Source organism: Notechis scutatus, chromosome 3, assembly GCF_049901735.1.
Source record: "Notechis scutatus isolate UNSWTSFEM ecotype Mainland chromosome 3, rNotScu1.2, whole genome shotgun sequence".
In the NCBI taxonomy this organism is placed as follows: Eukaryota; Metazoa; Chordata; class Lepidosauria; order Squamata; family Elapidae; genus Notechis; species Notechis scutatus.
The window spans coordinates 37,112,995-37,128,282 of NC_142011.1; the positions used below are offsets into that span (position 1 = coordinate 37,112,995).

General features: G+C 38.2%; 1 protein-coding gene and 1 long non-coding RNA gene across 17 annotated transcripts in view; one reads left to right on the top strand and one right to left on the bottom strand.

Moving 5' to 3' along the window:
- Positions 1–15,288, top strand: part of NAV1 (neuron navigator 1) — a 262,874-nt gene that overhangs the window by 177,784 nt on the left and 69,802 nt on the right. For 3 of the 16 annotated variants that reach the window (XM_026680888.2, XM_087962429.1, XM_087962432.1), the window contains exon 1: positions 15,092–15,250. The exons of 9 other annotated variants lie outside the window; for them this stretch is intronic. In XM_026680888.2, the coding sequence (XP_026536673.1) occupies positions 15,183–15,250 (68 nt within the window). In that variant the 5' untranslated portion in view covers positions 15,092–15,182. Of the gene's footprint in view, positions 1–15,091; positions 15,251–15,288 lie in introns of those variants that run through there. 4 more of the 16 variants (XM_087962428.1, XM_087962431.1, XM_087962433.1 and 1 more) reach the window with 2 other exon arrangements.
- The window catches only part of LOC148131146 (uncharacterized), a 34,249-nt gene that overhangs the window by 4,956 nt on the left and 14,005 nt on the right, over positions 1–15,288 (bottom strand). The gene's annotated exons all lie outside the window — the stretch shown is intronic.

Here is a 15,288-nt window from a genome sequence, read left to right on the forward strand (position 1 = left end):
CCTGAATTGCTCCAAATTTGGATTTCTCTTTCTCTCTTGGATTAAAAGCAGCTTGTCTGCCCCCACAGTGATATTTCCTTTACTGTGACTGGGTCATGTTTGCTTAAAGAGTGAATCATTCTGGTATGCATTGATCCTATGTTTACATAGATTTCTCTGACTTCCCCATCTTGGCTTTGTTGCTGACAAAGTAGAGCCAAACTAACAGAACTTTTCCTGCCCTCTGCAGCCATATTGCCTCAAGTGGTTTGCTCTTGCCTTGGGGTTGTCTGATTAGTTAAACTCTTATGCAAACTGCAGAATGAAGCTAGTTAAGCTAGGGAATTGCCTTTTTAAACAAAACCTTGGCCAATTACAGAGTTACAGCAAGGGGGGAAAAACCCCTATATTTTCAAGACATTAGCACTAACTGATCTATGTACAATTATTGCTCTTTATCTTTCTTGATTCTTGATTTGTTGTTTCCCAGCATTTTAGTAATCTCCCAAGCTAAATTGAGTGGTGTCTACAAGTATGATTGAACAACACTACTACCCTTTTTAATGGGGCTACCTTGCCCATTAAATAGGTGGAGTTAAAAAATTGCTTTCTTAAGACCCAGAAGTGATAATGATTTATACATGCGCTCTTTTTTCTTCCTCTCATTTTTTCTTTCACACACTCATAGTGGAGGAAGGGAGCTTTGCCATTGATAGTCATTGCAGGGAACTTCAAAGAATTCTCTTCCATATCTCTTCTAAGTCAGGATTAAAATTGTGCATGATGGGGGTTGGGGAGACAGTTGTAAGTGCCTGTTTAGCCAGATGCTCCAGAACAGCTTAGGTCTCTGGCCAATAAAACCCTTGAGATAAAAACATACTAAGTCTTCAGCATGTTGGCAGTCACTAACAGTCAGTGAGATGGGGATTTGGATGCAGCTGTATTTTTCTGGACACAAACATAACTTCTGGGATCGTGTTCTGGTCTGTGGTTTATGAGGCAATACTTCCTTATTCTCACTGATCAACCATATCTGACTGTTTTATCCTATTGTTTGGAAGGGGTTATGACTGGATGTGCACAAGCATGCAACAAGACAAAGGATTGGTGCCTGTATTAAACTGTTTTGGGCCTCTTGGATCAGAACTTCAAACCTGCAGCGGGCAAGTGGAAATAAATTTATATGTAAGCATATGTAAGCACCTATGAATAAGCTTTCTATTCTTTTTTGGGAGAGGATCACAGTTTTAGGTGTGAGAGATCTGGGGAAGTTAAGCATAAAGTAGCTTCGTAGATAGAAAGAAATAGCTTTTGCAGTTTGTGTTAAAAAAGATAAATGGAAAAAAGTTTGAGGTTTGTTACTGGCTGTGGAAATGCATCCTCAGGGATTTGGAAATTGTAGGCTGTTACTTTAGAGAGTCTAGACTGATGTTGTATTAGCAATCTGTCATTATGTCTGCTTGTTCCTCTTTATGACCTACTTTACATTAATTTGCAAATAGTTAGATGTTGCAAAACAATCTCCAGTCATTTCAGAGTGAAATACTCTTTAGCTACCATGAAATTTCTTACTGTTTGAAAAGTCAGGAATATGCAACTCAAGACTTATAGTTCTTACAAATGTAATACATGCTGTTTTATGTAAAGCTGTAGTCTGGATTACAAATTCATTTGTTCATCAGTAAAGTTATGTTCAATGTTTTCAGCTATTTTGAGAAGATCTGTTTTTAAGAAGGAGGAAGGGTGCATTTGTGTGTTACAGCAAAGATAGCAATCCGTCAGCTCCTGAGCCAAATCTCTTGTAACTCATCAATCTTTTCTTTCAACTGGCTTATTATTCCCAATAGTCTCTCTTTTGCCTAATATTGACTAGAGACAAAAGCAGCTGTTTGGCTAAGTTCTGTAGGTTGAAGTAGTTCAGGGAGAGCTTCTTTGCCATTTCCCAGCATAACACATAACAAACCAGACACCTTGCAGCAGCACCTTTTTTGTTGGGCCAATATTTTATTTCTAGCACCAGACATGAAACTCTCTAAAATGATTTGTATCTTGGCAATAGAAAAGAGTTCAGGAAAGCTGACGAATAATCAGGAGAATACTATAAGAAGCATTTACGAGGTCATTATCACATCAGAACTATTTACATTTGTGCCACAAACCAATCATACACAAGCTCCTGAGATATGGTTTATTTACTTCAATACACTTGGATATTCTATAATCATTTCCTGAAGTTTAATATCTAGCTGGAATCATCCACCTCTCTATAAATCTTGGTTTATTATTGAATGTTAAAGGTCATAAGACATAATACATCCTGTACTTGACACACCATGTCAAGTACAGGAAGCAGTGCTATGAAAGATCCCCAAGCAGAGAATGGACTATCTTGGCTCTTTCTGTGGAATGGGACAACTTGCTGCAGCCAACTCTCTGCAGAACAACTCACTGCAGGACTATTCAATGCAGGATTACTCGAGTAAGGGAAAAATGAATTGTAGCAGTCATCTTGCTTTAGGTTTTAATATTCTCAACTTAGAAGTTGTTGAGGCTGGGGTGAGCCAGACTGTGGAGTCCCAGCAGTCATCATCCAAGCCATGGAGCAAGCATGGCACACCTGGATAGGCCCGGCATGGATCCAGGCCAAGGGCTTGGTATGTCTGTGAGTGGAAGCCTGCTGTTGCTACTACTTTTTCCTGGCATGCCAGGAACTTAAGTTTTGCTTGCACAGGAAGGGAAAAGGCAGTTTCAGAGGTGAGACCAAGAAAGGGGAGAAGGGGAGCATAGGGGGAGAGAAAAAGCAGATGTAATGGGGAAGATAAAAAGGGAAAAAGCTCAACTCCTATAACCCTATCTACTTGGTTAAGCAAATTTATCTTTCATTCCAAGCATAGGCATACAAAATTAGCCTCCACAGCCCCTCAAAATCTCCCTAGCTTATTCACCACTATTTTACCATTTCTTAATTTTGTTTGCATGGTGGAACTAAGCAAAGTTGGATATGTTGCTTGATTTGGAAAAGCTTCAGTTTAGGCAAAGTCGCAGTTGAATGATCGATTTGCACAAAGAATGAGTTTAGGACAGACAAAGGATTCACTCTAGCTCTGGTGGTCTCTTTTTAAGACAGGAGTGGCAGGTATGACAGAAGTTTGTATGTTTGTCTCAAAGACTGCTGCTGTCATTTTTTCTGTGTTTGGCTCTATGTGGTAGAGTGGGAACAAATGGGCCAATCCCAGAAACCTCCTGACCATGTCAAACAATGCCAATGGATGGATTAGGAATTCTTTCTGGCTGAATAAATAGCCCCAGAGAAATCTGTGGCACCTTTTAAAATGAAGCTACTGAAGAACCCAAACCCACAGCTTCTCCCCAAGCCCACAGCTTCTCCTTCCAGCCCTGTACATTTGGTGGGGCTGAAGGCGCAGGACCGGTACCTGGATGTCAGTAGAGGAGCTGGCCCTTGCAGCAGGTGCCCTAGGAAGAAGCAGCAGCAGACACACTGCACCCTCAGTTTGAATCCATGCAGGGACCACCTATGTACTATGCTTGCTCCATGGCTTGGCTGATGGAGTGCATGCTTTGGCTGATGGGCCACTGGGTCTCCCCGCTCTGGCTCATCCCTGCCTCAAGGACTTCTATCTTAAGTAGGTTTGAACCAAAAGCAAGACAAGGCCCCTGAAATTCACTTGTTCCTCTCTAGAGTTATTCCCACATTGAATTGTCCCACAGCAAGTTGTCCTGCATTGAGTTGGCTGTGGCAAGTTATCACATTGCGAATTGGCTGTGATGAGTCGGCTAAGATAAGTCCCCATTTGTATTGAATCCATTAAATATTTAGGGATGCATATACCAAAGGATATAACTCAGTAACATATAACATAAATAAAATATGTAGCGAGGTTTCGCCAGATATCGATAGATGGGAGTCATTAAACCTTAACCTTTGGTTTCTCGTTTTCAAGTTGTTTTAACTGTGGTAAACCTCCATATGTCTATAGAGATTACAAAGGTGCATACATTTCATAAATAAATAAGGCAAAGGAATGAATATAGGTTTAAAACTATTACTGATTTGACTGTTTACGGTGAAAGATTGAGACAATTACTGAAGATAATTGACGAGCCTTCAGAATAGGATAGTAAATATGGCTGTGCCAAGAACTTGAGGGAAAATGGACATGGAAGAAAGGAAACGTGTGAAAGAAATTGGAAAGAAAATATAATGACTAGGGAAGAGAAAATACATATTCTGTAAACAAGAGTTCCTCAGCACGATGAATGAATTTTAATCTCTTGATCTAATATAGGTTGATGGCTATATTTGACTGTAACATTGTATCTATGAAAATTAGTTTTACTGGATAAGGATGATGTTTAAATATAATATTATTGACAGATTTATAGTTCATTGACCATTAAAGCAAGATGCAGGTACTATATGATAAGAAGCAATTAGAAGATGTAAGTGCTGTTTGGGACATTTTAAGCCTTATATTGAGAGCCAGATTATTTCATGGTAATAATTAAAAAATGAAAGTATGTATACATGTATTTAGCTAATTTATGTGGCTGCCATCTTAGCCAAATAATTGTGATGGCTAACAAAATATATGGACAAAATGCAAAATGTAAAAATTATATAGATTTTATATAAATATAAAATTTAAAAAATAATCAAGACTCCCTACAAAAATTTTCTTGGAATATAAAACAAAGCATACATAGGAGTTCCACTACTATCCTGGGCCCAGCTCTGAAGAAGAAAGTAATTCTTTTGGAAGGTCAGGGTCAGGAGAGCATCTGTTCTGTAGGGTAGGCATTGCGATTGAGAGAACACTTATGGGGTCCCACTAGTTTACATTGTTTTATAAGAGGACCCAGAGCATGTCCACCCTGCCAAGAGGGACTCCTGCATTGGTTTTCCTAGATAAACAAATTAATACTCCCATGTTTTCTTTCATTTCACCTGCACTTCACCTTCCATTATTTTCATATGGTGTTGATATAAACTGGGTTTTTTTAACCTGTGTCTTTATTTTCAACAGTACACGTGGGTACCACCTTTCTTTTGTTTCTGTAGAATATAAAGCTCCACCGGGCTCTCTTCATGAAGTATTATTGCAAATTTGTCTACCCCTTTCTTTAGTCATTTAAATCAATGTGAATTCTACCAGTTAGGCTTTGTATGAACATATTTTTCCCTGGATGTATTGCCTGTCACTTTGTAAACTGACCTCTCTTGATTCAGCTAAATGGAATTTAATTGACAATGATATTTAATCAAGGACGTGAGGGCTCAGTGGTTAAAGATGCTGATCTTGTCAGCTGGAGAGCTGACAGCCTAGGTTCGAAACCCGAGCTCTGTGCAACGGGGCGAGCTCCTACTACTCGCCTCACCTCCTGTCACTTAGCAGTTCAAAAGCATGCAAATGCAAGTAGATTTATAGGTACCACTTCAGTGGGAAGGTAACAGTGTTTTGTGTGCCTTTGGCATATAGTCATGTTGGCCACATGACTTTGGAAATTGTCTTCAGACAACACTGGTTCCTTTGGCAAGAAATAGAGATGAACACCATTCCCTAGAGTCAGATATGATTGACAGTGAAGCCTTTACCTTTTATTTAATCAACAGTACATACTGAAGGTCCTGAACTTCTTCTTATTCCCTGCCCAATAATGCTCAAGGCACTGATGACTTTTCTCTAAGAGAAATTGTGTCAATATGGAAAAGAAATGTGATGCTTGCAGTTGATTTATTTATTCCACTTTATATCACAAAATAAATAACAGGCTCACATAGTAGTTGAGGAATTAATCAAAGTGAAAAATCATAAAATATTAACTTTAATATTAAAATATTAAAATATCCATTGTGAGAATAAATAAAAATAGAAATCACTAATTACTAATCAAAATTTTGAAATGCAGAAATAATACTAATAAATAGAATAGAACTATGACACTAACAAAAAGGAAAAAGGAAACATGGCAAATTAAAGATGACAACAACCAGAACTCCCTAGAAAAATTCTGTCATAGGTAATTGCTGGCAAGTTAGAAGATATGGAGCAAAGCAGTGACTGGAAAACAATCCCTTCAGGCTCCATTCTCTTTACTTCACAAAAGCAGGGTGTAAATGGGGCGTCTGGTGGGAAGAACATACTGGATAAGCCTGTTCACATAATGAAAGGCTGACCTGCAAGTTCCAGCCAGAAACATATTGATGACTAATGTAGGTCCCACGTTCATGTAATGTGCTGATAGCATAGCATTATTACTATGCTACGGTATTGAAGGATGATGGTGTAAAAGGAGGTGTTTATTGCATTTTTAGCGCTTGGGAACAGATAGCTTTGAGCAGAATGTGTGTGCATCTGCAAAATGCTATGTTATTTCATTCCTTTTGTTTGTTACATTTCAGTGCAATTCCCTTCCGAATCTCCAGTTTTTTCACTGAAATGAGATCACTAACAAGGCCATTTGGCTGGCAAGTGTTTTATACTGTATATCACTCTCTATTTTCCTGTTTCACAGGCCAACTTTGCTGGAGAGAAATCAGGACTGAATGGCAAACTGGGTGTTGCTGGCTGACTATAGTTGGCACTTAATATGCATGGCAAGGAAAAGGAATGTTCTTTCCTAAGCCCTTTTGATAAGTCTGGATCTACAAATAGTATTAAGTTTAAATGAGAGGAAAATGAAGTTACTGAACTGTCACCTGTAAATTCTACACTGTAAAGTTAGAACCCTATACCATTCCCGATAAATGGCTGTTAAAACATCCAGTGATGTTTTACTCACAACGTCTGGTGGCAAGCCGTTCTCCTGGTTAATTGTTCTCACTAATAGAAAATTTCTTCTTAATTCTAGGTTGGGTCTGTCTTTGTTAAGCTTCCATCCATTACTTCTTGACTTGGCCTCAAGTCCTTTGGAGAATTGATTGATGCCCCATTTTCTGTGACAGGCCCTCAAATATTGGAAGACTTCTATCATGTTTCCCCTAATCCTTCTCTTCATTACACTTGACATTCCCAGTTCCCACAACTGTTCATCCTATGTTTTTTCCTCCAACTCCCTAATCATTTTTGTGGCTCTTCCCTGCACTCTTTCTAGCATCTCAACTTTTTTTTTTGTATCCTGGTGACCAAAACTAGATGCAATATTCCAAGCATGGTCTAATCAGTGCAATATAAAAAGGTACTAACAGTTCATGTGATCTTGATATTATTTCTCTATTGATGCAGCTACACTACTCACTCATACTTAAATGATTGTCCACCTGGACATCTAGATCCCTTTCCCAGTTACAGCTGTTGTTACCTATTCTATACCTGTGCATTTCTTGCATAAGTGTAAAACTTTAGTTTTTTTTACCACTGAATTGCACTTTGTTGGATAGAGCCCAGTGTTCAAGTCTATCGATATCGTTCTAGATCTTGAGCCTTCCAAAGTGTTGGCTATTGGTGTTGTCAGTAAATATCATGAGTACCCCTTCTATCCCTTCATCTAAATCATTTATGAAGATGTTGAAGAGTCCTGGACCTAAGACAAAGCTCTGGGGTACCCGCTGCATGCTTCCCTCCAGATAGATGTAGTTCCATTGAGGATTACACATTGAATGCAGTTGGTCAGTGAGCTACAAATCCATCTGGTGGTGATGCAGTCTATTCCACATTTTTCTATCTTACCAAGAGGTAGGGTGTGGATTCCTTTGTCAAATGTGCCTTACTGAAGTTGTCCACAGCATGTCACTGGTTCTAAATTATGTCCATTAATTTGGTTTTTGGCAACCCATGTTGGCTTCTAGTAATAGCTTTGCTTGTTTCTAGGTGTTTGCAGATCCACTGCTTGATTATATTTTCCAGTTATTGATGTCAAGGTGATTTGATATATAGTTGTTTTTTTTTGAAGATTGGAACCATATCAGCTCTTTTCCAATCCTCTGGTAGTTCCCTAGTATCCCTGGAGTTTTAAAAGGCATGGTTCAGTGGTTCTGAGATCATGTCTGCCAGCTCCTTCAGAATCCTGGGATCTGAATCTGGCCTTGAGGATTTAAACTCATCTAGTGTGGATAGATGTTACCTTACCATTTTCTTGATTATTTTGTCTTTTTAATATAACACACTGGTTTGATTTTATTCTATTGCTTGTATCTGCATTAAGTTGATTTCCAATCTGACATGGTCTGTCTCTCACAAAGTTCCTGCAACTTTAATCCCTTCTATCATTTCATTGTTTTCATTAACAGTGAGAAGAGTCTCATATTTCAGCCTCGGTTGTTGTTATTTGATGGGATCTTTTTGGGAGAGTAAACCAAAGCCAGAGATCTTTGATGCTCGTATGAATTATACCAGCCTAAAGACTCTGCTGGGAGCCATATACCTAACACAGAAATTCTCAGAGTCACAGGAACTGGTACCAGACATTCACCCATGCTTTAGTCTCTCACCCATCTGGAAAGTCCTGCAATAGGCAAGTTTAAAAAAAAATGAATAGAAATATGCTAGTATGTTTCAAAAGATTCTAGGTTTGTGCCCAGACCAGTATGATAGTCAGTATGTCTCCATGTTCTATTCTATATATGTTACTTTTCTTTTTGGATCTGGTCCCCCAATAATAGTACTAGCACTTAGACTTATATACCACTTCACAGTGCTTTACAGCCCTCTCTAAGCAGTTTACAGAGTTAGCATATTGCCCCCAACAATCTGGCTCCTCATTTTACCCACCTCAGAAGGATGGAAGGCTGAGTCAACCTTGAGCCGGTGAGACCCGAACTGCCAAACTGCTGGTAGCTGGTGATCCGCAGAAGTACCTGCAGTACTGCATTCTAACCACTGCGCCACTGTAGCTCATAAATAAACTAAAGAAATACTGTGACTCTGTGTTGCTGTGATTAACAGAGTATTAGTTATGGGTTCTTTCTCCCTGAATGCAATAAGCATCCTTACCATCCACCAAGGTATTGCTCTGTGGACAGTGAATGCAAGGTTTAATTTAGATACATTTAGAACCAGAACACATGGTTGTGGTTTGAAATTCATGTCATTTGTACAACTGAGTAGATTACTTGAAGTAACCATTATGGGATTGCTTGTACCTCCCTTGTTTGTTTGAATGCTTTGCCAGGAAACTGGAGCCCACTATTTTCAGACTCCTTGGTAAAGTAATAGAATGGAGAGTTTTGCTGATTATCCTGGACATTGTCTGTTTGTGGCCACGGATGAACTCCAGCTGCTGCCACACAAAAAGAAAAAAAAGAAAAAGGGTAATGTCAGTCCCAGTCAGGAAAGATTAGATGACTGACAGCACCTCCTGCATCAGGAATGCTTTTGGAAAAGCTATCTATCTAGCCTGAGAGCTGAATTGTCCCTTGATTCTTTGAATCTAGTGCTGCTAGTTGTCACAAAATGAGAGGTCAACATAATTCTGGTGGTTATTATGATAATAAGTACTATTCTCATTTAAATATTTTCATCTTCTTTTTGGTCCACATAATAACTGATAAGTTAGTTATCCCAGTTGTACATCAGAGTGTGAGAAACATTTATTTTTATATGTTTATAATCCAACATGGAATTGAAAAGTTTATCTAAGTTTCAGTCTTACAGTCAATTTCAAATATCTACTGACACATTATCGTCTCTCAGCTTTATCAATATCAATGAAATAAAAAAGGCAGGATGCACTATATACAGGATCTTAAGCTTCTTCCACTGATAACAGAAAAGGACCTTTTTTATTTACCTCAATATCTTTACTGGTACTATATTATCACAACAGTGCTGGACAAAGAGTTTGACTTTTAAAATCAGTTTTATCAAAATTGGTTTTAGGCCTGTAACCATACAGACATGCTTAAAACAAACAAGAATAATATTGGTTGGTTTAATGCAGCAGATTTTGGCTTAATGTATTGTTTGAACATTCATTGGGTTACTAAATAATATTAGGCATAGGATCATGTGAACCTGGCCAACGGATGATTATTCAACAAGTTATAATATATTTAAACAGGTGCTTGAATCGATTATTGGTTCATGTTACCTAGTGGTGAGAAGTAGTACTCTTCCTACAAATAGGACCTTTTCTGACCACCTACTACACTATAGTTTCACAGGAGATGCCAATACAGAGCTCTGGTGCCTATAATATCCTACTCAGCAGTAGGCTGAACAAGAGTGGTTTTTTGTTTCAGTGCCAAGAATGTAACAGTGTGCTATGTCACCTGCTTGATGTTGGTAAGGGTCTAATTTTTAATCAGTTAAATGCTGACAGATTCCCAGTGAGTATTGTTGGCTGCCTGAGTGCCAGTAGGGAATTGCTAGCCCAAATTTAGACATGAGCATTTTTCCTGCCGTCAGAGTAGTTTAACTCCTTTAAGAGAAAACAAATGCAGAGCTTTGGTGTTTCAGATCCTCAGAATGGCTTCTGGGATCAAATTCTTGACAGAAGAATAATAGTATTAGCCAGTATCTCTTTTTCTGACATTTGGCATTTTGACAGACAAAAATATTGGCTACTAGAGATAATTATTTTTATCTAATTAGAAGGATTAGATAAAAGATTAGATTGACCTTGATCCTTCTCAAAATCAGTGGCATGGTTCATAGCCTTGCTTTATTTGGTTCTCCAGCAGCTGCAATGTTGACCTGCATAGTTTGGTACAGAATGTAAAGGGGAGGGGATGTCTTTTCATCAAGGCTACATTCTAGAAGCCTCAATTTTATCAAGCCTTGGATAGTAATGGTGTATGGGAACCCCAAAGAGAGCAGGTGTTTGCTTAAAGCCTACCACATTTTCCTAGCAGCTGTTGCCTCCCTTCCCTGGCAGCATCAGAGCTGCATAAGTCAGCCCTGCCTTCCTCCTGCATATCCACAGACACTGTCTTCTTCGTGCCAGTTTTTGTGAGAGGAAAAGTAGCTTTCAAAGTCTGTTTCTTCATTCTGCTAAAATTGATAGTATCTTTCATCTTTTCAGTTATAGCAATTTAAGTGGGAGATCTTCACCATCAGTCAGTCTTTATAGGCCCATTGACCAATGGTACTCTCTTCCACCCATGTGAAGATTTTCATTTTCAGAACGATTCAAAAGGAGGATCTGTGTTGGTCCCCCTAAGCTTAATTTCTTAGGGCAGAGCCTACCCAGACTTACTTTAAAACCATTCATAAACACTGACATTGTCCCAATGATCATATGGGTGGTGTTTCAAAGAAGGCAATTTGAAAGCTGAAAGTGAATGCATTAAGCTTATAAATGCAACTTTACCACAATCACTAGGTACCCTGTGCGCCTCAAATTGGAGCAGAGTATGGATTGTGTACCCCAGTGCTGCCTTAGCAATAGATAAACTTTTGCCTATTTTTTTTTTGAATTTTGAGAGTATATCATGGTATTATCACAAAATGGCTACCATGATGATATATCCTGTCACAAGCACATTTGACAAAAGGCAACTCTGATTGCATCCAGCCATTTATTGTAACCTCCCCCTCCTCCCATGTGTACCCCCTATCCCAAGTAGTCCTGTTGTTATTTTCTAAGAATGGCTCTGAGTCTATCTAAATTCAAGGCTCTCTTATAGATAAGGACATCACAGAATTGATTACTGTTTTCATTCTTTTTTAAAATAAAAATCATGGAGCAAAAAAAAATATTAAACCAGATGGATTAGAGAGTCCCTAGCAACCCCTGAAAATTGTATGTCCCTGAATCAAAGTAATATTTGCCCTTTAATATATAAATAACACTTTCAGTGAGGAATACAGACACTTTAGCCTACACTGTACAGTTTTCTACAGTGGATTCAACTGTAGTCCTGCCCTGTAATGAATGTTGTTACCTTAATTATGTACATATAGTATTCCCTGTTTAGATTCCAGAAACCTTGGAACTCTGGTCTCAGCTAAGATGCTATAAGTGAGCTGACTTTCTCAGTTAAAAACCTGTAACTATGCTCTATATTTGCAAAAGGAAAAAGAGGAAAAAGTAGAGAAACAGGAATAGCAGTTTCAAAAGTCTGGAGAAAGTCAGTCCTCTGATATGATTATAGATCCTTTTTCTACAACTCTGCCAAATACTGGTTAGAGAGCTGAAGAAAAGGTTGAATCTTTTCGATTTAAATTGGCTGGCTTAAACAAAAGGCAGACAGAGGAGTAAGGGAGGTGGTGGGGAAAATCAGCTTCTTCTAGTTTACTGATTTATAAGGCAGGCAGTTGACTCAGGGGAGTAGTAGAATTGAGCAGCACACAAGGAGGCTAAATAATAGATAGCGCTTTTAATCACTATATGCGCAGTGAGAGATGACCTGCATTTCTGTGTGGTTCCTCTTTCATATTTTCCTTAATTTTATTGCTTAATATGATCCTTATTAGTGTTTCTTCTTATCCATTTTTCATGGAAAGAACTGGGAGTGTTCCAAGGTACCAGATCATATTAGAGGTGTTCCTTTTCATTCCCATATTCAGGAATTCTGTACTCCCCATGAATGCCTGCATTCATTGAAGCTATTTTCTATCCTTAAAGTGAAAACCTGACTTTTCTCCCTTGTTGTTGGCAGTGTGAACTAGTGATTTTCTTACAATTCTGATTCTTTACATTGGTGTTTTAAATTCTGATTTAGTATTTTCTGATACTTTTATGGGTTTCTTTGATTTCTTTTTGGTACAAAATGGGATATAATTTTTTTACAAAAAGACAAAAAAAATTAACATAATTTTTAATCAGCTATATCATAGTTTATATACAACTTAGCAACAATAGCCAGTTTTTACACACATGTGCTTCTACATAAAACATGTTTGTACATACCAGTATCTTTGTACTAGCATTTCTATGTAAGCTTATATATGAGATAACACATCTAGAAAAAGGAGTAGGATCTATATTTTCCTAGGCAGAGGAATAAACAAGATATAGTTTGAAAGTTCCTTGATAAGGGATTGAATAAAAGACCCTGCTAAGGTAAAGGAAGCCCAAAGAAGCCATTCCAAACACATGGGGACAGTGTTCTTTCAGCTTGGCCCATGTTGTGTTGAGAAAACTCAGAGCAGAAAAGATTTGCGCACTGGAGCTAGAAATGTTTATGCTTTATTAAATTGCTAAAGACATAGATCTTTCAGTCAGAGTGGGATTACTTCTTTTTGTAATTGGCGTGAGCTAAAAATATATGGGAGGATGCAAAGCAAGCAAAAAGCTAATGCATTAAAGTAACTTCCACTACTACATAGATATGCCATTGTATATGCATAGACATGTAATATAAATGATTTAGTTTGCCTGATACATTTAAGCAGATAAATTATGATCAAGTAATACTGAGCATTTAATGAAATGGATCTATCCCCGAGATTATATATAATAGATTAATGCAAATCTTGTGCATATTATACTTTTTAACTTAGTAACTGGTTAATAGGATTTTTAAAAACACACACACACTTCAGCTTCAGCTAAGCTTTTTGGAATTCTTCATACCACCCATTGTCCATTGGAGTTGAGCAGCCAATAAATTAAATAAAATAAATAATACCCATTCATAAGATAAAGAAAATACACATAAATTGATGTGCATAAGTGAAATAATGCTTTTAAAAACTATGGTGAATGTTGGTGCTGATCCTACTTGTCTTTTGGGTTAAATTAGAAGTACCTGGTCTGGGCTGTGCAAGTATCTTGACAACTATTAGATGAAAGCAGAAAGTTGGAGAACAATCTTAACTCTTTTGTGCTTTGGTGCTCTGGACTTTTGTAGCAGCACTTTGAACAAACTCATTTCTAAAATGATCTGATGAAAGTTTTTATATTGTTTTCTTTGGAATATAGAAGTGTGTTTTTTTCTGGGATTTTTTTTATTAAATTGACAAGCTATCCCCTAGTTTCTATTTCTTTGTAGTCATCCATTAAAATGCTAACTGGCATTTTCTCTGGTTTCTTTTTTTTTTGGGGGGGGGGGAATCAGTCAAGGTTGGTTAGATTCAGCCAATTATTTGAATTAAAAAGATTTTTTTAAAAAAAACCACAGAAATCACAATCTGGATTACTGCAAGGAGCTGCAGTCTTAAACATATGCTGGACACAACTCACTGCTTTTGCTAGATTAAATTATTTTAAGAACACCACACAATATATTAGTAGTTTTATTTCTAATTATCCCAATTTTCTGCATTTAAAAGGAAGCCCAATTCTATTTGCATTAGAATTGTCAAGAAGCATTTGTATGATTTGAATAGTGATTAGATCTGAATGTTAATTGCTTCTATTTTCAGAGCTATTAGAGAAGTTTGAAAATTAAAGTCTCCTTGAAGAAAGCTGCCTTTAGAAGCATTTGTCTTTTCTGTTGCACATCTTGAGATTAGAGTAAAAATATCAGTTTTGATCTGAGTCTGTTTGCTGTCCTTGATAAGGTAACATTTGAAAAAAAATCACAATGACTATCTTCATCAATATTTAAGACACTGACTAGCATTAGAGAAGAGTCATGAGCTTGAAGTGCAGTGATCTTATAAACCTGAATATGACTTATTGCTCTCAGATACATTTGGTATCAAGCATGGCAGCAGCTTCTGTGTATCTTTTTCTTCGTCCTTTTCCCCTCAAACTGTTCTCATTTTGAGTAGCAAAGTGTAAAGCTGACTGCATGCTTACAGATAACCGAAGAACGATCCAATGCAGCATCCGACAGCCAGAAAAGAGCGAGTGTGCTGTAGAACAAAGACATCTTGTCTGTTGCCAAAATGAAGGCTTTGCTTAGAATTGGGGGGGGGGGGGAGATAAAGGGTTATCAGTGTCCCAGGGGGTTAATGGAATTAAGGTATTGCAGCATACCATGCACTGCTAGGGGATTGGTTTTATTTTCTCAGAGGGGCTTGCAATTTCGTGCTGCAGCTTGTGCTAAAAGGAGAAGCCCAAACAGCCCTTTGTCTGTTATACCTGCAGTGGGTGTTAAAGAGGCAGCCTTGCAAAGCAGAGGGGACAAGAGGCAGCAACATAGGGAAATAGTGCACTATAGCTTTAAGCATAGCTGTCAGGAGCCATCAGAGGGAAAGCAAGGGAATGAGGGAATGGCGAAGGAGGTACCGAGGGAAGGGTCTAATTTCTTCTCCGCCTTCCTTGCTTCATGTGGCTGCTTTCTGAGAGGTTGCGCCAGCACTGGGGAGCTTGTGTGGAGCATTTGTGCAGGAGTATAGGGAGAACTTGAGAAAATGCTCCATGTCCCACTGCAGAGAACAGGGAGGACGCTCCGGTCAGTACACTTTGCCAGACCCAGCAGGTAAGGATGGGGTGCAAGTGGGTCTTAGTTGCTTTGCT